This window comes from Neurospora tetrasperma (genome assembly GCF_000213175.1).
Source record: "Neurospora tetrasperma FGSC 2508 unplaced genomic scaffold NEUTE1scaffold_81, whole genome shotgun sequence".
Lineage (NCBI taxonomy): Eukaryota > Fungi > Ascomycota > Sordariomycetes > Sordariales > Sordariaceae > Neurospora > Neurospora tetrasperma.
This window is the reverse complement of record NW_009799179.1, coordinates 2933979-2956536: the sequence shown is the minus strand read 5'-3', so window position 1 is coordinate 2956536 and position 22558 is coordinate 2933979. Positions and strand designations below refer to the sequence as shown.

The window sequence follows — 22558 nt, the reverse complement described above, 5'->3', positions numbered from 1 at the left end:
GCCACAGAGTGGACAAGCCGTTCTAGGCTCTGCCCCCCTCCTCGACTTCTACCCCCTTAGCCTAATAGGCGCAAAGGCGGCTGCAAGCCAGCTGCTTGCTCACCGAGCTAGATACGATATATCTCGTCCTTGGGATTGGTCGCCTTGTCATGCTCACGTACTTCGGGTTAGGCCGTGTTGAAGCTGTTTGCTGTGAGTTAGCTTGGACCGCTATGCATTATGTACATTCACCCCGTAGGAAACCCCTCTTTGCTAGGTATTAATGGAGCGTTGAGGCTGATGATGTACCGTTCAGGTTCGTCAATCCACTCCGTCACCCGCCCTAAATTTTCCATTTTTGACGTGCCCCTCCCCGATCATGTCCGGCGCAAGCCCCTAGGGTCGAATGCATGCACTAGCTCTAGTCTGCCTTCGTGGCTTTCAGCCTCCAGTTGACAAGTTTCACGACCATAGGTGTGCTTTTGATACTTCCTTTTTCTGATAGGCCTGGCTGCCAGCTGTTCAAAATTCAGCCCTCGGCTATCGTGATGCAATTGATGGTTCGCGGACTCATATTCAGGGCTAGTGGTGTAGGGTACGCCACGGCTGGTTTCTACTGTGCCTAGCGACCTGGGCTAAGTCTAGATGCTTCTCCTTGGTCGTACAACAACACCCGAGACCTACCTATAGCTGGAGCGGTACGAATAAGAGGTTCTTGAGAGCCTTCTCCCACATATATTGCGGGCTTCTCCCTTCGCAGCTATCTTGGACTTACTGCTGACTCTTGCATCATAGTCCTTGTTGACACCCCGAGATTTGTTCGCTCCCCTGACTCACGCCCTTCATTCTTCTACTCTCACTTCAAGTTATCTGCAATGTTCCACTCTGGAATCTTCGGAAGTGCTTTCACCGGCCCAGCTGACCCTCGCTTTGAACCAGAGCCTGACCGCCGAGGAACGTTTGCCATCTTCTCAACATGTTGCGTAACACTCAGTCTTTGTGTATGGACTTCTCTCCATTTCAATCTCCCTAAACACAATGAGAGCGGCACGAGGCAGTTCTTACGCAAGATTGGATGGACGATAATGGGCCTTGTCTGTCCAGAACTTGTAAGATGTTCTCCCCTTTGTTTCGGTCTTGTCTGCATTAACACTTTGAACGACAAAAGGTTGCCTTTGCTGCGCTTCAGCAATACACACAGGCAAAGAAGCTCACCAAAGCAATGAACCCACCTAAACAGACCCATGGTTACCCTTCACGGTTTTGGACACGCATGTCATCTTGCTTCAGGCGTCGCAGGTGCACAATGGACTTGGAGGTATATTGCACTACCAGCCAACGAACGTCGCCAGGAGCTAACACCTTGACATAGACCTCCTTCACACCCGAGTGGACAATGATGCACAGCTTTCTGGCCGTCATGGGCGGCTTCGTTGTCGAAATGAAGAATCAGCCCGGAAGCAAGGACAAGGCGGAGATACAATCCTTCCTCCCTGGGAAGTCGAACGGGACACGCCGAACACGGCTTACGTTGGCTCCGGAAGCCCTGTCCTTCTTTAAGGAGAAAAAACTATACTCCCTGATTCCCAGGCCATCACTCGAACACATACAGAACAAGAGCAAAGCAGACACCCTAGCCAAGGCACTGGTTTGCTTACAAAGTGAGTGCACTATGCTTGCCAAAACTTGTCGTAATTCTCACAGATGCTAACAGACATGATCGTCTGGCAGTATTATGGTTCTGTGCCCAATGCTTCACGAGGTTCGCCCAGGGTCTAGCAGTAAGTTTACTAGAACTCAACACCTTTGGCCAGGCAATGTGTACCTTGATCATCTACAGCTTGTTGTGGAGCAAGCCGTTGAGCATTGACGAGCCGGAAAAAATGACATTCGACCCCCAAGGTATAACTGTGGAGACAAAGCTTCTTGCAAGTATGTGCACCAAGAGTAAGCTGGACTACAGAGTGTCAGAATCAGCACACCTCCACAAAGATGTGCAAAGTTTCGTGTTTCCTGTCGAACCAAAGGATACCGAAAAGCTTGAGCACAGGATCAGTATCAACCGAAAGGGGCCAGTCAAGAGAAAATTCGGTATGTTTGGTGCTCGGCGGACGGCTTTCGAAGATCTCGTTTACACGCCTTTGGACTACCATTTCTCGGACAGGCACAAGTGAGTTTCCAACACATTCGCAGCTGCCTGTCAGTATCCTCTGGCCACCAAGTTTGCTAACCACTAGCTAAACCTTGTAGGACTTCTCGAGAGCCTCTTTTCCTGAAGGTGGACAAATCCGAAGATCTTTTGCACCTTGTCCAACTGACACCTGCTGGGGCCAACGAGAAAGCTGCTTGCGATATGAAGCAGGGTAACGACTGGGATAGTATCGAGTTACGTGGCGCTGGATTCTTTGACAGGCCTATAGACGATTCAAGCCCAGCGAGGCGGTTGGCGGAGATCAATCGGTTAGTTCCTTATGTGCGAGTCCTCCATTCTGACGTCCGGCGGTGGCAACTCTCCCTTCTCTATGATGATTTCGACACTGTCCCTTCCAACCTTCTGAAGGATCGCATTGGAAACTTTCCTCGGTTTGGAGAAACCGGCACACACTTCGAATTTTGCTTGGGATTCAGCATTTTTGGATTTATCTACGGTGGTCTCCATTGCGTTGCCTGGAATGCACCTTTCTTCACCGAGATTGAAAAGACGCTGTGGAGGGTGTCGAGCCTATCCATGACAGCCACCATCATCCCGGCCTTCCTCGTCGCCTCGTGGAGCTTGTTTCCGCCGTTCTGGCAAGATCCGTTTGGGAGGATCACCGAGATACACATCTTCCTCCAAAACATCCAAGCGAAGGTCAAGCCCGAGGACTGGATCTCCCTGCTAATATCATGGGTCATGTGTAATATACGCAAGATTATTCGACTGTTTCCACAACCCTGGGAAGGCTTTGACGAAGATATGATCAAGAGATGGGAACATGTCGCATACATGATGCTTTCAATTCTTTTTTTCGTTTACAAGGTCATCTTTGACACCATTGTCATGTTGCTTCTGGTCATTTACACCTTGGCACGGCTTTACTTGGTGGTGGTTTGCTTCATCAACCTTGCTCATCTCCCGGACTCTGCATACCTGGTACCTAACTGGTCTCGGTATGTACCTCATATCGGCTAACAGTCGGTTTTTTCCTCCAGTCAACATACCTGGGTTCGGATCATAGAAGTACTATGTCAGTGGCCGTACCGGTTTGCTGGTGGATCCTCGATTGTTTACACTAAAAAAGGGGTGTTTCACGGGACCCACATTGAAGAGATCACAAACAACAGCCGTCTTCCTTTTGTCAAATACACACACTTCAACCTATTCCTCGTTCACGATCATCACATACGACCATACCCACTGGAAAACTCGGGATCCCGTCCGCTCTCCCATAGATAAGCCAGTGAGGGCCAGACTAGTAGTTGGGTCGGTGACGACCAGCGAATCCCTGGTGTTGTATGTTTTTTGTACTTTTTGCCCAGCTCGCACAAGCTCGACCAACCATCCCTGTCCTCTTCTGACTCATCGTTTTTGATTGCGACATGAATGTTTTGGGTTTTTGTCCCACGATTCAGAACATAGCCGCGGAAAAGCGTCCTTCATCTTGAACGCGCGTCTCCGCTCTGATCGTTGAGGGAAGCCTTGAAGCGTTGTAGTTCATGTCATCACGCCGGTCTCCCGGTACCCTGTACTAGGTATATTTAGTGTTGAAACGCATAAACCCCTTGGTCTGTTTTGTATCCATCCAATGCTTAGTCCTTTTTCGTTTGAAACCTCATTTGCCCTGTCGATTTGCACATCTATGCGGTTGAGCCTGTGATGTTCAACATGGCTCAAATCCTTGTGTCGTGCCGGTTTTTTCGTGTCTATTTCCTTGGCGTCTTTCATCATTGCTGTACCACATCCTCATTCAAGCTGCCGATACCAAATCATTTTTGCGCCTGCTGAGAGGCGACGATCTCGCCGGCAATCTTGGCGGTGGCTTCAACAATGAGAGAATGCTCATGAGAGTGTATCCTCTCCTCTAGCTGCTCCAGGCTCTCACCCTCACGGCACTCGATCTCGCGCACAAGGACCGGCGCACCCTGGTCAACGGCCTCGATTACATAGTGCACCATGATGCCGGTCTTGTTGTTCTCCAGCTTTCCAGCCTGGAAGTCGGCGTACGCCCTGTCAATGGCGTGTGTACCGTCGTACTTGCCTAGTGCAGAGCGCATGAGATGTCAGCGGACAATCCCCCTTTTTCCTCCCACAGCGTACAGCCTCTCATCCAATGACCTACCAGGAAGCGCCGGATGCAAGTTAATGACCTTGATTCCCTTTTCCGCGATGGGCGCCAAAAAGTGCTTGCCAAAGATATACATCCACCCCGCAAGTACAATCAGATGCGGCCTTTCCGTCTTCTCATCCAGCGCGAGCACCTTCTCGGCCAGGGCGGCATCGTACTTGTTGCGCGCCTCCTGCAGCTTCACCGGATCCGTCTCACCGCGCTCCTGGAACCCGTGCGAGATCAGGTTGTAGTACTCCCACGGGATCCCGGCCTTCTCGGCGCGCGTCGTCGCGTACGCCTTGCCCCTGTTCACGATCAAGCGGGTGATGCGCGCGTTGGGGATGTTGCCGGCGGCCAGGGCGTCGACGAGCGCCTGGAAGTTGGAGCCGTTGCCGGAGGCGAAGACGAGGATGCGGCACTCTGCGGGGGAGGACATGGCGGGCGACTGGGAAGGCCGGTGGCGGATGGGTAAGGGAAGTATGTGGTCCTTGACGTGTGAAGAGTGAGAGTGAGAAGTGAAAGAAAGGGTGAGAGTGCAGCAGTGGTGTCCAAGAAAGTTGATGTGGTGTGGTGTGTGTGAGTGATTGGGTCCAGGTCCCTCGTTTTCCCTCGGACATCGACCGGAACCCAATGACGTGACAGCAGCCGAAATTTTGCTGCAGCGAGTGGAACGGTGGAAGGGGAAGCCCCGGAACGAAGAGGGGCTTCAGTGGGTTTCGGTTGGCGCTAGCCCTGAAAACCCGCCGAACCCCACGGGAAGCAGAAATAAAGTTCCATATCATTGGTGTGCTATCTTCACGTGAGAGACCCACTTTCGACGTCGGTCGTTTTCTTGACTTTCGTCCTTCTTTCTTTTCTTCACCATCAACCATCACTGTTTAAAAATGCGCACAGCCATCATCCGACAGCATATGAAGGCTTGCCAAGTAATCCATTCAGCTATCAGAAAGCAACTCAATCCTTCCTATCGACGTTCCTTGTGGCACGACGAAAGATGACATTTACATGGGCCATGGCAGAACAAGGACACCACCACAAACAGCCGGAAGACGAGCTGATTACCTAGCTACAACACCTATGTTGACGGGAGTTTGGGTGATATTCCTCTTAATACGACAGCCTATGTGCCCAGTGCCCCATACAGATTACGGCATTCATCAAATCACCAATGTTCCCAATTATGAATTCCCAATGGCCTTTGGAGTACCAACGATCTAGTCATTCTGTCGATCTTTGAGACACTGTATCATGATATGAATCAATCGACCCTTCATGTCAAACATCCCTCGACCAGACTGATGTACTCACCAAGAGCATTGTCGTCAACCACCCGGTGGCAACGAAAGCCAAGGAATCCGGTAAAGAGATAGAGACCTTCGCCTGCAACGCTCGAGGAAAGAAGCACCTGGAGAAATGCTGAGATCCATACCATGTTGCGGAACAAGACTTAAATCTCCCTTCGAATCACGCATGCTTTCCACCCCGTCCTCGAGGTAGGTAACATACCCTGCTGGAAGCCAAGCAGGAAGAAGCGGTGCAACGCAAAAAAGCTGAGTGAAGTGCCTCAGGCTCTCTCTATCATGAGGAGAAAACCTACCCGCACTCAAAGACAACTTACACCGTGACGCAATTCCAGGGGTAGTCACACTACATCAACAATGCACTTGACTATATCACAAGCAGAGGTATCAAGGCGCACGCAGCAAGATGTGAAGACGGCTGATGTTTGGTCTAATGATCTAACCCAGTCCCTGAGGTTGATAAATCCTCCATGCCATGTGCTTCCTCGACAGTCCTCATCAGCTTCGGTCAAGTCATTGTGGCGGTTGTTGTACGAGTTGTTGTATCCGCCACGACCACGTTCAAACTGCGAAGGATTCTTTGATGGTGGCGAGGCCGAGGCTGTCGCTATCAAGCGAAGGCTTGTAAGCAGGCGACTTGGGCGTAGGTGGAATATCCGATGGGTCTGTGTAAATGACCATGAGCTCATGGATTGAATGTGTGTCGGCCTTGGCCTTCGAGCGTCCATGAACCTCTGCTGCTCTGACCTCGGTGCGGAAAGTCTTCACGCCACCCACGGTGACATAGCTTTCCTTGCGCGCTTCTTCGCGCAGGTCCTCCGCTGGTGTGCGCTTACAGCTTGCTACAGCAGACGACCAAGGTTAGCGACATGACACGAGGCAGGCAGTATATCACTTTTTGTTCAGCAAATGTTTAGATGGATTGGCCACGTACCTACTACCCAGCGGAACGATGGGCAAGATCCTGCCGTTGGCGCGGAACGGAGTATCGGGGTCGATGCCGGCCTGCCGACACCAGGTCTGGAATGCATGGTCAAAGGTGTGGAGGTATTCATACCCGGTACTGTGAGACTGATGATTAGCAGCACGAAGACGAGATACCTAGCTTCAGATACAAGGGTAGAGTTAGGTGTTGGCATGAATCATGTCGACTTACCCCCAGTGGCCCATGGCCAGATGGTTTAGGTCCCAGAAGACCGAGCGAAGGGTCCTACAAGCAAGGAAATAACGTGAGCGGGGACGGAGTGCTTGAGTCATCGAGATTTAAGGTGATGTGGGCTGACTTACGGCTCGCTGACCGGGTGAGGGTTGCCAGGGGGACGGATCGGCATCGTGGTTTGCTTGCGGCGGTAGAAAGAAAGTGACAAAGGCCCTTGAATGCACCGGGGAAGGTCAGAAAGCGACAACGCTTGCTTGTAAGTGTGATGTAGGTGGGAAAGAGAGGAAAAGAGATACGTGGATGGAGGGGAAGAAGGAGGAAATTTATACCAAGCCGTAGGGTGGGGGGGCACTGCCCGGCAAGAACTTGAAGAAGGGCCGGCAGTAAACTTGGACAGCCGGTGACAGCCACAGACCTACGGTAAAACCACAAGAAGAGGTGAGAAATTGAAGGAGGGCTACCGTCAGGCAGCAGGTACGAGTGCCTCTAGGTACGATTCAGAGATACCAAATTCAAACGGTAGAAGTAAGTATCTCTACTGCACCTATTTACCCACCCCATGTTACCCCGTCATTCATCGCCCTAGGCACGATTATACTCACTCTAGCCTGAGCAACGCAAGATACCTCGGCCGAGGGTCGTCATACCCAGCGCCTGCACTAGGTCTTTATTTACACACAAAACGCATCAACAGACAGGCAATATGCCTTGGATTACGTTTGATAATACCTTTATCGGATGAAATTCCGAGTTATAACAGGTATGATCCAGTAGCTGTTTCTGATGACAGGCAGATGGCACGGCGGCTATGTGGCGAGCAAACGGAGCGGACGAGTTCGTCTTCTTGTTACAAGCACACGGTAGCCCAAGCCCCTGTATGTGACATGACAGCTAGGTAGATCTGCACTTCAAGCAGGAAGGAGCCTTAACCTCACAAGTTGTGGTCTCTTTCATGTGGATCTCGCAAGATCATACATCCCTTTGAGCGATCAAGAGCATTGAGAGTCGCAAACAGATATCTTGGCTCAGGACTCGCATGGTTCAGACAATGGGTTACATGTATTGACCCGTTGAGCTTGCATCCACTGTGGGATATCCAATCACCAGACGGAAATCCATCTTGATATACTTGGATTACAATAGACAGGAGTGTTAAGGATGTTTCGGCTCGAGAATAGCGATACTGGACTGCATATTGTGTGCCATTACTTGGCAAGAGTTTGTACCAAACGTTAATCCAGAGCTTGAGCTAATGATGCTCTCTCCAAAGTGCCCCCTTATCTCAACTCACGCGTTTCATACTTCAGACGAGGACGAGGTTTTAGGCCGCAATAGTCTGCGTGCTATCTGCCGCGGGGTACTTTTAATGACCCTCACATTAGTGCCCTTTTCACTTCTTTTCTCTTTTCAAGAGCCAAGCTCGGTTTCCTTCAAGCCCACTCTAATCTTGACCGTACACTTCTCCTTCCCCCTTCTATCTTCTTCATCATCTTCTTCCTCATTTTCGTCAGTGATCAACAACGACCAAACAAGGGAAATCACGATGTCAGACGAGGCTCCCTCTCCCCCTGTTCCTCCTCCGCCGTATTCGGCGGTACAGCAACCGCAAATGTCGCCGCACGTCCACGGACCCCCGAGGGTGTACGTGCCGAATCTAATGGGAATACTCCGACACGTTCGTTTACTTCACCCGGATGTGTCAAGAGTAGAGCTTCAGCTAGAAATGGAGTCCATGAAGAGATGGTGGGCGAGGTCGATTGCGCCTGCACGTGTCCAGTGCTTTAGTGCAATTCACCCGACTTACGCGAACGACTTTCAAGACTTCTTTGTGGATTGCCAGATTTGGCACAAGTACAGTAAGTGGCTCCGTACAAAGAAACACTAAGGAAACACAACAGAGGTTTGAATAGTTGCTGATCGCTCACCTGACATTGTTCTCAGTTTGCCCTGACGATTCGGGCTACACTGCTGAGGAGCTTAGGCGCCGTTTCACTGCCTCTGAGAACGAAAATCGGCACCTCTCAAGGAAAATCGACAGGTTGCACGAGGAAATCGAGGGGCACGAACAGGCCTTGGCTGAGAAAAATGCGATTGCAACCGCATACAATGAAGTCATCAACGGGCTGAAGGAAGAGGTCAAGCAAGCCGAGATTGCTAAGGAAGTCACGGAGCAGACGATGGCGAGCAAGGTCGCGATTTTGGAAGCCAAGCTGAGGCAGGTCAACGAGGAAAGTGCCGCCCATCTGAAGGCGGAAATTGCGCATCAGCGTGTCCTAGCAGCTGAACTGAAAAAGTTCAAGGACGACAGTGCTGCGGAGAAAGTCAAACTCTCCAACAAGATCACAAACCTAGAGGCCCAGAACGAGCAACTGCTCAACAAGAAAGTCAAAGACCAGGGGCAGGTCACAATCCCGATGCTCAAGTTTGCATCAATCGACGAGACCCTCGCCAAAGTCGAGGCACAACAAAGCACGCGAGTGCACATGATCGGCAAGGAGACAGAAGAGATCGAGGTTTACGATGAGGGCGAAACCGGCACCGAAGAAAGCTCTGGATCCGACACGATGACATATGCCGAGCTCGAGCTTGAGTGCCGCTGGCTGAGTGACCTCGTCAATCGTCGCAACTTGGAGACGGGTCAGCTCCACGTCAGAGCCCAGAACCTTGCGCGTCGTACCAGAGAAGTCGAGGAGAAGGGCCGCGCGCTGGAAGTCAAGGAAGAGGGCATGGAGAAGGGCCTCGCGGCCATACTTACCAAGGCCAAGCAAGTGAGTCGCGTGGGAAAAGTGGTTCGTGAGCTGGTCAAGGAGGGCAGTGTTCCGGCGGCGAGCGATCTGCTCGCAAGCATGTTGGAGGATTTGAAGCAGGTTGTAAAGAAATTTGAGGAGGACGTAGGTCAGGGTGCAGCTGGCCAGGGCTTTGACGTGGGAGTAGGAGCTGATGAATGGTTGTGGGAGGATCCTTACAATATTTGAGCAAAGTACCTACTTCTTGTTTGCCTCTTCCTAGTTGAGGCATTTCGTCTTTGCTGATAGACCTTCTAATAGGTGTTAGAAGCGTTTCCTGCACACAAAACGCTTCTATAGCGGTAGTCTTTCCAAGTTCTATTCCTACCGCATTTACCTCTATTTAGGTATATTATCACAGTAATAGCGGAACTTCTCATAAGACTGAAACTCCCTCGTTCTACCGTATTAAGGCCTCTAGTACCTAGAGGTATCTAGTAGTTACCCCATAGCCCTTCAATTTGTAGGTAAGCACCCCAACCGGTCTATGACTTCCTTGACGGCATTATCCAGCTCGGAAACGGTATACAAAAGCATCGGGATAACTGAGAACACGCCTGTCCCTGTATTCGATTGCCCTTCGAAGCTGATCCGGATAACCCTACAAGTCATACTGACTGCCTGCGCCTTTCTGCTCAAGCCATTGTTGACAGCGTCTCGAAGAGCTGCCAATTCCTCCGTTGCGTTGAGCCTTGTGGTTACTACCGCCAGGTCATTCTCGTTGGTTTCCGTAAGAGTGTATTGACGGCATTCCTCCTTGAGGGCAGCAATCTTTTGTGATAACTCGTCCACCAGTTTTACGGACGCGCGGCTTCGGTTATCTAATTCCACAGCTATTTCCAGTTGACTTTCAATAGTGAAAATACGCTTCTGGTGACCGAGGCATTCTTGTTCTAGTCTGGTGACTTCCTCGCTGTAGCGGCGATGTTTTTCTTCGAGATTGTTGACCTGCACTTGGTAACGGTCGCATTCCTCCTTGAGCTTCGTACTTTGGTCAAGCGCTTGTGCTTTTGCGGCAGCAGTTTGAATCTGTTCCCTGCGGAGATGTTTATTTTGTTGTTGCAGTTCCCTCACTCGCATGGATGCTTGCTCCAGTTCGGCAGTACGATATTTTTTGGCGCTTGTTTCTAAGCTCAACAGTCCTTTAAGAGTGGTGATCTCTTTTTCGATAGGTTTTCGTGCTTCTTCAAGTTCGTTGATTCTTGTACCGGCATTCTGTAGTTTGGCGTTGACCTCCTGAGCTTCTTCGGTCTTGATGGCCAGCTGTCTCTCAGTTCTTGCTAGCTGTTCCCGACTTCGTTCCCCTGAGGTAATAGCTGCCTCTAGTTGGCATTCAACGGTGGCAGCTTGCTTCTGGTATTCGAGGAATTTCTGTTCAAATTTAGCGGCCTGCTCCTTGTCGATGTGGCATTTCTTCTTGAGCTCAGAAATTTGGTCGGATGCATTCTTCGTGTCAGCAGTCATTTTTTCCCTGAGCCGATTACACTCTTCCTCGAGCTCTGCTTTTCGTTTTGTCACTTGCTCCAAGGTGACGGTAACAGCCGCTTTGTCTGCGGCTTCCTCATCTAGCCGGGTTTCACAAGTTAATAACTGCTTCTCCAACGCTTTGCACCCTTCTTCAAGTTCTGTAACTTTCTTGGTGGCATATTTCACTTTGACTTCGGCCTCTAGAGCTTTCTTGGCCTGGGTGGCTAATTGTTCTTGAGCAGTGGCCACCTGTTCTTTCAGCTTTTCACGTTCTTCCTCGATTTTGGCAACCGTCCGAGTTGAGGAATCTTTCTGGGCATCAAGGGCTTCTTCGACTTTTGCGGCCGACTCGCTCTGTATCGTAATGATCTGTTTCTTCAACCGACCACACTCCTTTGACATCTCGCTGACTTTGTTGGTTGCGGCCTGTTGCTCATAATTGCGTTCGTTTTGGACGACAGTCAGCTGTTCCTTTAGCTGTTCACATTCTTTTTCGAGCTCTTTGAGTTTGTTGGTGGCAGCCTCTCTGTCCGAGTCGGCAATGCGGGCTTCCTCAGCTTTTGTGTTGAGTTCGTGTTTAGCGATGTCCAGTTGGTCCTCCAACTGGTCGTGCTTTTCTTGCAGTGCCTTCATCTTCTCAAGCTCTTCATGATAGCAATCTTTCCATCTCTTACATTTGTTCAATGCATCATGGTGATTGTTCTCCGTTTGCTTGTTATCTTTTCTCTCAAGAATTCGTACTTGGCCTCCAGCTTTGCAACCTTCTCCGTTGCGGCTTGTCGCTCAGTAGCCCAATTTTTCTCAACCTCCACTAGCTGTCTCTTCAGATTGTTGCACTCCCGCTCCAGCTCATTAGTTCTGTGAGCTTCAGCTTGCTGCTTTTGAGGAGCGTGCATGTGGTCTTCTGAGTGGTCTCGACGATTTATCGGCTTGAACCCCTCAATTCTGATTGTTGCACTTCCTTGCTGTTTGAGATGGCGCTCCTTTGCTTCTGCGGCTTCCTTTTTTTGACAAGTGGCTAGCCTTTTGTATTCATAAGCTTTAGTCGCACTCTTTGCCAACGAATCTTTCTGCCTATCGATGTACTGTGTCCTCTTAGAGAGTTCACTCAATAACTCCTGAATCTTGGCTTCCAGTCGTTGATTCTCTGCAATTAGGCAGGAGTAAGCTTGGCTTGTAATCGGGTCTGCTTGAAGACGACCATGATTTGCTTCGAGCTTGCTGGGCTGCCTGTCCTCGGACGCTGATCCGTCGTTTACGGTAGACATGACCTCGCTGTTATGGGACTGCGTGATCGTTGGACAGCCTTTTCGTCGACGTATTCGGTCTCTTTCCTATTACGGCCCGTCTTATTGAGGTATTGTAGCCCCTAACAACGGGTGAATCCTTGCGAGAGGTTTAAGGTAGCGCTTTACCGACTTGGTACGGGTTGTTATGCCTCCGCTTTTACTTCGAGGGTATACCGATGGAGTCGTCTGCTCTAAGTCCTAAGAAGCGTATTTTGTAGTCCACTGTTGGCGATGGTGACTGGTGATAGTGCTTCCTGGTAGAGGTAAGGCACCAGTTCTGTTTACATCGAGAAGCTTATAGGTAGGACTAGGCCCCACAGTTTCGGTAGAGGTTCTGGCTGTAGTTTGCAATAGAAAAGTGAAGAAGTTAGCAACTGGAGCCACAAGAAAGGGATTACTCCAGTCAGCTAGGTGATTGGAGGTGTCAAATACCCTACCTTATTGGAGCTATAAAAGTAGTCAATCTGCAAGACTGGTCGAGTCATGGAATTTGTCGGCCAAACGAAGAAAATGGAGGAATCTTTATTACATACCTCTAGGGATGACCAATACACCGCAGAACATCCTGCGCATTGTCAAAACTGAAAGAAAGTTGCTAGGTGGAAGAACAAGCTGATAACAACACAGTGGTGGAAAGTCACAGGTTCCCAGAATAAACAAGCGTCACATGAGAAGTACAAGGAAGGTACGAGAGACGTCACTCGCCTTGCATGCTAGGGGCTCTTTGATTCCTGGTAAGTACCTGGTAGTACATTACTGGGTGGTGGGAGAAGACGAAGAGAAAGAGCGTTTTCTTGCCCCTGGCGTCAGGCACTTTTGGCGGCAGGCACTTCTCCGTGCGACTTTTACCTCTTCTTGCCCTTTCGAGCAATTTTGGATGTGGAAATCGATTGAAGGTCTAAGTGTTGGATAATGCCTGTCAACTCCCAACTTCTAGAGTTCAGTCCCATTGTCGCTGCTTCACGAGTGGTACTGAACGGAAGGAGATGAAGAAAAGAAGGAACGGAGGGTGGAAAAGGCGGCGGGAATGCTTCTTTGTAGCTGCAAAAAATCAGTTACTTCCAACGCACATACCACCGAAAGGCTCAACCACTTACAATATATCTTAGAGGTAATCTTTAAGTCACCTCCAGACCGGAAACTTGAGAGCTGAAATCATGGTTGAACCCAACAACGAAAGAATGTCAGTTGGATTGATCTAGTAGAAGAAGAGAAGACCCAGGAGGAAGGCCGACTCTCCAGCTAGACAGAGGTACACTTACCTAGAGAAGAGCGAAGACTGGGGTAGGGGACAATTATAAGATGAAGAGCGAGTCGAAGCAAAATACTTAAATCGGAAACTAGTCCACCCAGATCCTTAGCGTCTGGCTTCACACGCTATCGACCTCTCAACTCCGACTCCTGCTTCTGCCGCGAAATACACACATACCACGACTGCAACCAGCCGCCTCGAGGTACCAAAACCCTGCTAGGATGATGAAAAAATGGTTTGGTCGGGAAACACAAGGACCAGCATTCAGGCCGCTAAGCAGAACGACAAATGCCAGATGGACTTGATCAGGCTCAAGACCATGGAGCAAATGGAGGTAAATGTTAAATGATTGGTATTTCGATCCACATATGGATAACTTACTCGTTCTCGTTTCACATCTTGTGTATATTCTTTACACTTCTACTCTCCTCTTCTCCTTCTTCTTCATCCTTCAATCAATAAATTCATCACCACACTCGCTTACCCTCGTGATGTCTCGCTTCACTTTAATAAGTTATAAGCCCAAATACTACACGCATATTGAAGTCCTCGTCTACCCTCAATTTAAACTCAATTATTTATCTTTCTCGCCTTCTTATATTATCCTTTTCTCACCTCGCGATAACTTCCTCTTATACGCGCTAAAACTAGAACCTCACAATTACCAGAAACCGCCGCACTTATAATGCTAAGATTGCGTACGGATTACCGCCTAGACCGTACCTTCGCCCTACTTATTTTAAATTACCGTAGTTTTAGCCACCTAAAATTTAGATTATTAGAAACGTACTAGAATTGCTACCACCTAGCAAAATACTAAAATCGATCTATTACGATTAAATTCCTTACTATAATTCTATTTACCCTAAACTAATCTAGAATTTAAAACTATATTTGAAATACAATACTAAAACCCGAGAATTTCAATAACCGTCCGCTTAAACGTCCCGATACTAAAATCCGTAGCTACTACCATTATTAAATCTGTAAATACTACTAATATAATATGCAGCCCCGAATTAGACCGCCGACATCTAAAAGATACTTAAACTAATCCGATTTCCTATATCTAATAGAAAAAATTACATCCGCACCGCCAAACGCATTTTCTATAAATATTAAAGACCCATCTTTTTTACTACCATCGAAATTACCTTCGTATTATTCTTCTTAATTACTATCACTATTACTACTATTATTACTACTTAACCCCTTAAATATTTAGGGTTTTTTAATTATTCTAATTTTATTACCGTCCTAATTTTTGTATTCTAACGCCTAGGATTTATCCCGAACTTCCAAATTATAAAATATTAGTAATTATAAGTCTTACCCTAAATATTACCGGCTATAAAAAGATCTTAATCCTAAAAGATATTAAAGAATAAGCAAAATAAAATCGGGCCGTCCGTAATTATATCCGTATTATAGGTTTCAGGGCGGCCCTTACCGGAAATTAACCTCCGTTATAAAGTCCTCTTTAGAAGGATAATAATTACTGTAAATTCTATATTAATTAGGGTATTTACTAATTATAATTTATTAAAATTATTTATATACCTACTAATAGAGTTATTTATTTATCCTTAGAAGAATCTAAACTGCCTTTAAAATTAATTTATATAATCTACTAAGTATTTAAACGCCTAATTAAGAATATCTATATTAATAAATAAACGGGACTATTTTATTAAAAATTAATTTAGAAATAAGAAACTATCTCACTTTTTTAATATAATAGTATTAATAATTATTATATAACCTATACTGAAATTTATAATAATATAATTTAATTTGGTAAATTATTAAAAATCTTTAAACTACTCCTAACCTTACACTTTCTATATAAATTAGGTAACTAGTACTATTAATTTAGGGATAACCTTTTTTAAAATAACCGGCTTTTATTTATTCGAATCAATAAAAAAATCTCTAATATAGGTCTTACCCTATCCGAAGTACTAATTAAAGTATAAATATCCGAGACCGAATATACGAATTAAACTAAGGAAAAGGTCCTTTATACTACTAGAGTAACTATTATAAAGGGATTTAAACGAAAAATTACTTAGTCCCCTTACAATATTTATAAAGACCCAAAATATAGTAATAATTATTACTTTAGATAATATTTTAAATTATACGAACAATTTAAAGGGTTGGATTTAGGAAAATATATTATAAAGGATCCGAGAATTAGTAGTTCTACCAATAAATAATAATATAATTACCTATCAGTTAGAAACGATAATCTAAATACTTCTAATATAGAAATTAATAATTTATTTTTTATTAGCGAATCCAACGAACCACCGGCTAAGTACTACTATTAGGGATCCCTCTATCCCGTTACTTATCCGAACTAATTTAAACTAATTAATATTAAACTCTCTTCGGAATAGTTAAACGCAATAGTAATATCTAATATATAATCTATTACTATTATACCCCCTATAGGGTTTTCCTTCAGTTTAATTATTACTATTCTATCCGCCGTAGGAGGCGCGGATAGATTTTTAAATTCTTTAAAGGAACTTTACGTCCTAAATACGGGCGCTACTAATTATTTCGCCTATAGAAGTAACTTCGTTTCGCTTAAACTATATAATAGCCTACCTATATTAGAAATCGGTAATATTTCGCTTATACCAACTTATATTCGTACGTTTAAAATACGGATAGTTCTAAATAGTAAACCGGATTATTTATTACTAATTAATATATATTTATACCCTATAATTACCTACAACCTTATTTCCGTATCCTAACTCCGAAAAATTAGTATTTTTTATAATATTATAGTCCGGGACGGTTATTTAACCATCTCCTCGGGCAACTAATTTCGTTTTTGAAAGTCCGAAGTTAGGGGGCTATATTTCCTTAATTAAGTAGCCCGCTCTACTACTACCGGTATTACCCTAAAAATATATTACTTATTTAATAAAATTATATAATTATAGTATTATCGTTTAGGTTATTTTAGTAAAAGGAATTTACAAGCATTATAAATAATATTTATAGGTATAAAACCTATTAAAGCGGCGTACTTTTATAAGAATTATACTACCGGTCAATTAAAGCAAATTCCTTATACTAGTATTATTTACTATAATACCCGACTACTAGAGTAAATATATATAAATATCGCTAGTCCATTTACTTTGAACGGTATAAATAAAGAGTACTACTAATTAGTTATTATAGATAATTCTATATAATTTACATAGATTTATACCTTTAAAAGAAGGTTAGATTTATATAAGGTATTTATTCGTTAAGTTAACCGCTACGAGATAATAGAGCGTAAAGTTCTTAATATATATTTAGATTAGGCCGGGGAGAATTTTAGCGAAGTGCTAAAGGTATAGTATTACGACCGTTATATTATATTATACTATACAGTTATAAAATAGTATTAATAAAATAGTATAATTGAGTAATTAAATAAAATATTACTAGAACGAATTACCATTCTCCTTTACTAAATTGGATTCTCCCCTAAGTATTAACTTTATTTAATTTAATCTGTTATATATTTAAAAAATCGCTCGCTAAGTTCTATTATTAGTAGAACCCCCTACGAAGCTTAATTTAGTAATAAATCCGACCTATCCTATTTACAGGTATTAGGTTTACCCGGGTTTTACCGTTTAATTAGAAAGGCTTTCTAAGGAAAATTCAATCCTATTGGAGTACTTTACCGTTTATTAGGTTATAACAGCTCCCGGAATTATATTATACTTACTAAGAATAACCGGGTTATTACTATTAATAATATAGTTTTTAATAAATAATTCCCTTATACTATAGACTATACTATATTTTAATACTCTATAGCCGCCGATAGGCGTAGAGTTAGACTATACATCCCGCTGATAATTAACTCCAGCTTGGAAGTTAGGGGAATACCCTTCAGTAATCCGCCTATTTAATTAGAGGGAGAATTAGAATCGGATATATTTCAATAGCCGAATTCCTTTAGTACTAGTAAAGCCTAAGAGCTACTACTATTACTAGTATTACTATCCTTACTATTATTATTAGTACTATTGTTATTATTATTAGTACCTTTATTACTTTTATTGGTTAAGGATATAATTATAGTCGGAGGCGACCCCTACTTTTACGATTAGTAGTATATTTAGGAAATTACTAACCGCTATCCCAAATTATAAGCGCCGCCGCCTTCGGCGCTTACCTCCAATATTACTATTTCTTTACTTTACGTACTAGCTAGTATTATTATAAATAACAATATATTATTTAAACCTAAAACCTACCGATAAGCGCTATAAGATCTATACTAACTAAATTGGAAGTAAGTAATAGATAGTAAATATTATTCCTTAGTAGATAATAAAATATAGAATTTAATATTTAAACCTATTGGCCGGCGCATTCTTTCTAGAAAATAGGTTTATAAGATTAAGATAAGTATAAATAGCGAAATTACCTACTACAAAGCCCGATAAGTAGTTAAGGGCTTTGAATAATAAGAGGGTATTAACTATAATAAAACTTTTGCAGCTATAGTTAAGCCTATAAGCTACAAGCTTATTTTCGCTATTACCGCTACGCTCGACTTAGAATTCGAGTAAATAGATGTACAAACAGCTTTTCTTCATAGTTCAGTTAATAAAGAAATTTACGTGGAATAGCCCCTAGGCTTTGATTAGGATAAGAGTCTTATATACCGACTCAATAAGGCGCTGTATAGGCTGAAATAGTCGTTAAGAATTTAGTATAATATGCTGTTGTGAGAGGAGTAGAAGGATGGCAGTCGGGGACGACTACTATTGGGCAAGCCCGACAAGTAAGACTAACGAGTAAGAGTAAGCCTAATAGGGCGCTTAACTGTTTAAGCGCTTAGGTATAAAACCTAGCGCTGAAAACCTTTAGATAGTAGTTTAGACTTAGACTAATTAATATTATTAGATTATTAGTATAACTATCGGGCTATTTATTTTACAATAGTGCCTAAATAACAGTTGATGTAAACTATTCATCTTATACTATACTATTAGATTTCTTTTGGAAATTATCTCTTTGTTGACAAGCGCTTCGCCCGACTACTGCACTTCGCTTACGTAAGCTGTATGCCGGCTCCCGGACCGCTATTAACTAACTAATTAATTATTATTATTTATTAATACTATACTTAAAATAGATATAGCCGACCCGGCTACTATTAAAGATCTACGCTACGTATTAGATTTTATTTATTTAAACCTACGCTTTAAATAGGTCGAACGGTTAAATTAATTAAAATACAAAGCTTTTAACCGTATTATTACAATTCTCCCCCCCTTCGATAAGAATATGTCGGTTGCTTTATTATCATTTACGATGCGAATAATACGTCGATTACAACGGGCATTTTTATCCTCCTACCCAAATAATTGGATTCTCAATTACTATATCCCTAAATAACTATTTGACGCAGCGGTTAAGCTTGTACCGTCACTGGTTCCCCGTCCGATCGAATAATATAATAAATAATAAGAAAATTAACTAGTTACTAACTATCAACCACTCCTTACACCTCTCCCTACTATAATAGAATAAGACGAGAATTAACTATTAGATAATCGACCTTCTACCGAAATACGCACCGTTAAAACTATCGATAACCGTTATAACGAACCCTCCGTTACCTAACAACATCCTAGTAATAAACCGACCGTTACCCGAAAGGATATACGAGGCGACTAAACGCCTAATATTAATGTAGGAGCGGATATTACTCTAGAAAATAACCTAAACTAGTAAAGTACAAACGTTTCGAACGAACCTATAATTTAGAATACCGATAATACTAATAACGAACCGCTATTCGGCTATTAATAAATTCCTCAAGATAAAGCCGAACTTCTAAAGTTGATTACGCCGGTAGAATCACCTCCTCTATATTTATAGTCTAACGATCAACCGCCCGACCAACTACTTATAAATAATATTGAAGAAGATATTTAATTGAGTAGGGATATTGGAACGCCTACTCTACTTATATTGTTCAATTTCGAGGGCTGAAGTCTTTTCGATTTAATAGATGAGCTATTTTCCTCGCTAAACATTAGGATATTTATTAGTAACAACGATAGTCGGCTCTTTAAAGAACCGGATAACGATAATAAAAATGTTAACTATTATCTCTTTAATAATATATCGCTATGTAATAATATAATCGAAGACGTTAATATAGAAATAGTCGATACAAAGGTAGAATATAATATAATAATAAACGAACTACTAGTATAGTTTAATCAGTACGGATTGAATTTAATATTATAGCCCCGTACTAATTTACCCTCTATATCAGCCGAGTCGGATATTTCTATACCTAATATATTACCTAATATAATAATTAGTTTTATTTATTAAACCGCCTAATACTTAGTAAACGTTGGATTTCAATAGACTTTCCTATAAATAAGGTTAGAACTATTAATATACGACCTATTATAGTAGATATAAATTAGGGCTACGATCGTTATTTCCTCCGATTTTAGTTTAAACGCCGATTATACTACCCCAATACTGCTTAAGGATACTAATATAGTAATAATAGATATCGGAAGGAACGAACCGATCGAAATACTAATTATTATTATAATTAACTTAAGTTTATTAACAATTCCCTATAATCCGACCCCAACTAATAATAAACGACCGCCAAATAGCCGAATAATATCTTTAGAACCGCCTAAGAAGGTACTTAAATAATAAAGCCTATAAGCTCCTTCTTTAATATAGTATAATAAATAGTAAGATATTTAATTAATAACGCTATCTAGGCTGTTAAGATAATAGAAAAGGAAAGTACTAGCTAAAACTAAATTATTATTCGCCCTTTTTAAATCTATTAAAACCCCGCTCCCAAACTTCATTCTCCCTTATCCTTATACCCTCTAATATAAATTACAAGGTCCCGCCGGTATTATATTCGCGCCCTTATTAAAGTTATATTTATTAGTAAAACCCTCGCTTTCCCTAAATATATTTAGACTACCCCCTAAAGATTAATACGTAATTGAACTGCCCTCTAGTTCCTAGTCGTTTGAATAACTATAGAAAGTATTATAGAGTCTACTTCGTATACTTCGTAGGCTCCAAGCAGCTATCTAACGCCAGCGTTAACTAATTAAAATTAGTAATATAAGTTCCGCGTAGGTAAATACCGGTAGCAACGCTACTACCGGAGATAATAACTATAGCGAAAGTATAGGCAATAATGACGTTGGTACAGCCGGTGAATTGGAGATAACCGCCGACGAAGAACTCTACTATATTATATATATAGTTTAAACTATAGGCAAAATTAATAATAACAAACTCGAAGCTATAGCTAATCGCTTTACTATATCCCTTTAATCTACTATACTTAACAGTTAAAAGATTTCGATAACTGGCTACTTCTAGCCCGACGTAAAAGAGAAAGATAGTAATATAGGAAATAATTATTTTTAATTAAAAGATAAAATATATATTATTTTATTATACTTCTTTATTAAATTTATTAGAAATAATATGGTTAATAATAATTTGAAAGTAAATATACTCCAGAAGAATTTCTACTAATTATTTATAGGCGGAATAAAAGTATAGTATATAAATTAATTCAATATAAAGATTTAAACTATAATAAAATAAAGCTTTAAGAGTTAGTACGTTGCAATTCTTATATATTAGAAGATGCCCCGCGCCTAAGCATTAGCTAAATTCAATACATTAGAGTATTTATATAAGGATTACCGCTTTAGTAAACTACCCTATAATATTGTAATAGAAATTATCTAATATTCTAAAGAGTTAAGTAAAAAGAATAAAGGTATATATATAATATATATTTATAATTATCTATACCCCGGCTTGAAGGATTTGGTCGTTAAACCTGCCGATAATATAACTTTCGATAAATAGTTAATTTATTTAAATCGCCGGGCCGAAATATATTATTTTAAGATTATCGATAATTTGGGAAGTTATAATAGTAGTTTTAATAAACGTATATTGAGGGTTGAATTCGATAGTAAATTCCTAAATATTAAAGCTATTGAAACTATTAATTTTATAAAGTAAGAAGAAGACGCTAAAGAAGACCCGAATATAGCGCTATAGGGGAGAGATAATAATTAGCGCGGTTATTGCAATCCATCCTTCAACCGTACCAATAATTACCGATTATCTTCGTTCTCTACTAATTATAGAAACCCGTCGTTCAATAAATATTATAGCGGATCGTTATTATACTAGGGCTTATTATCCGGCGGCTACCGAAGTAGTTTAATATTATATTAGGGAGGCTTATATAAATATTAGGGATTATTTCGTAGGTATAACGGCCCGTTATCTAGCTAGCGTAGTAGTTCGTCTAGTCGGAGTTAATATTATCAAAATCGCCCGTACTAATATATTTATTATTAATATATTAAACCTAGTCTAGTATATAATAGCGTTTATACTATTAAAAATAAATATAAAACGTATAGAGAAATAGACGAGCCCGATTTTGAAGGAGAGCGTCTTAAAGAATAAGGTTTTAAAAAGGTTAATTAAAACTATAATTCGGAAGAGGAAGAAGTATTCCTAGCCGTAGAACCGTCGTTGGATAATATATTAATAAGTATCCCTACTACTACCAACTCTAAATCTAATATTAATCCCGGTTCTACTTATTTATTATTGTACGACGATATAAATCGCCGAACGTATAGAAAGTATAACGAAGTCTTCCATATATGTAATGAAATATTTACCTACGTTTATATTAATTTATATACCAACCTAAAGCTATTAGGTTCAAGACCCGAACTCAATCAACCTAAACCCTGCCAATCTAATTAACTACTACCGTACATTAATTAAACCTATAGTTCGGTAGGCTTCGTAATAAATATTAAAAGCGATGAGATAACTGAAGCTTTTAGAGTAATAGAACGAATTTATTAAAGTCTATTTAATCCTTTAAATAACCTTATATAGTACGGCTACCTACGGATAAACGTTCGCCTAGAGCTA

The 22558-nt window shown here is 42.5% G+C and overlaps 5 protein-coding genes across 5 annotated transcripts; 1 reads left to right on the top strand and 4 right to left on the bottom strand.

Annotated features, from left to right (window-relative positions):
* Positions 1-1201: 1201 nt before the first annotated feature.
* On the top strand, positions 1202-3151 carry NEUTE1DRAFT_105072 (uncharacterized protein; the record flags this gene model as incomplete). The annotated part of the gene is made up of 4 exons (XM_009857415.1): positions 1202-1297; positions 1352-1640; positions 1711-1911; positions 2241-3151. The coding sequence occupies 4 exons, from the start codon at positions 1202-1204 to the stop codon at positions 3149-3151; spliced, it is 1497 nt and encodes a 498-aa protein (XP_009855717.1).
* A 186-nt stretch (positions 3152-3337) lies between these two features.
* NEUTE1DRAFT_53567 (uncharacterized protein) lies at positions 3338-3490 on the bottom strand (the record flags this gene model as incomplete). Its single annotated transcript, XM_009857414.1, has 1 exon — positions 3338-3490. A coding segment is annotated over one exon (153 nt), but the record flags the coding sequence as incomplete, so codon positions are not given.
* A 350-nt stretch (positions 3491-3840) lies between these two features.
* Positions 3841-4822, bottom strand: NEUTE1DRAFT_118621 (uncharacterized protein; the record flags this gene model as incomplete). Its single annotated transcript, XM_009857413.1, has 2 exons — positions 3841-4217; positions 4299-4822. 2 exons carry the CDS (start codon positions 4720-4722, stop codon positions 3946-3948), a joined length of 696 nt encoding a protein of 231 aa, XP_009855715.1.
* A 1326-nt stretch (positions 4823-6148) lies between these two features.
* On the bottom strand, positions 6149-6918 carry NEUTE1DRAFT_55426 (uncharacterized protein; the record flags this gene model as incomplete). The annotated part of the gene is made up of 4 exons (XM_009857412.1): positions 6149-6408; positions 6526-6650; positions 6744-6797; positions 6875-6918. The coding sequence occupies 4 exons, from the start codon at positions 6916-6918 to the stop codon at positions 6149-6151; spliced, it is 483 nt and encodes a 160-aa protein (XP_009855714.1).
* A 2257-nt stretch (positions 6919-9175) lies between these two features.
* NEUTE1DRAFT_105069 (uncharacterized protein) lies at positions 9176-12267 on the bottom strand (the record flags this gene model as incomplete). The annotated part of the gene is made up of 4 exons (XM_009857411.1): positions 9176-9683; positions 9870-9871; positions 10151-11725; positions 11761-12267. The coding sequence occupies 4 exons, from the start codon at positions 12265-12267 to the stop codon at positions 9176-9178; spliced, it is 2592 nt and encodes an 863-aa protein (XP_009855713.1).
* Between the last annotated feature and the right edge of the window lie 10291 nt (positions 12268-22558).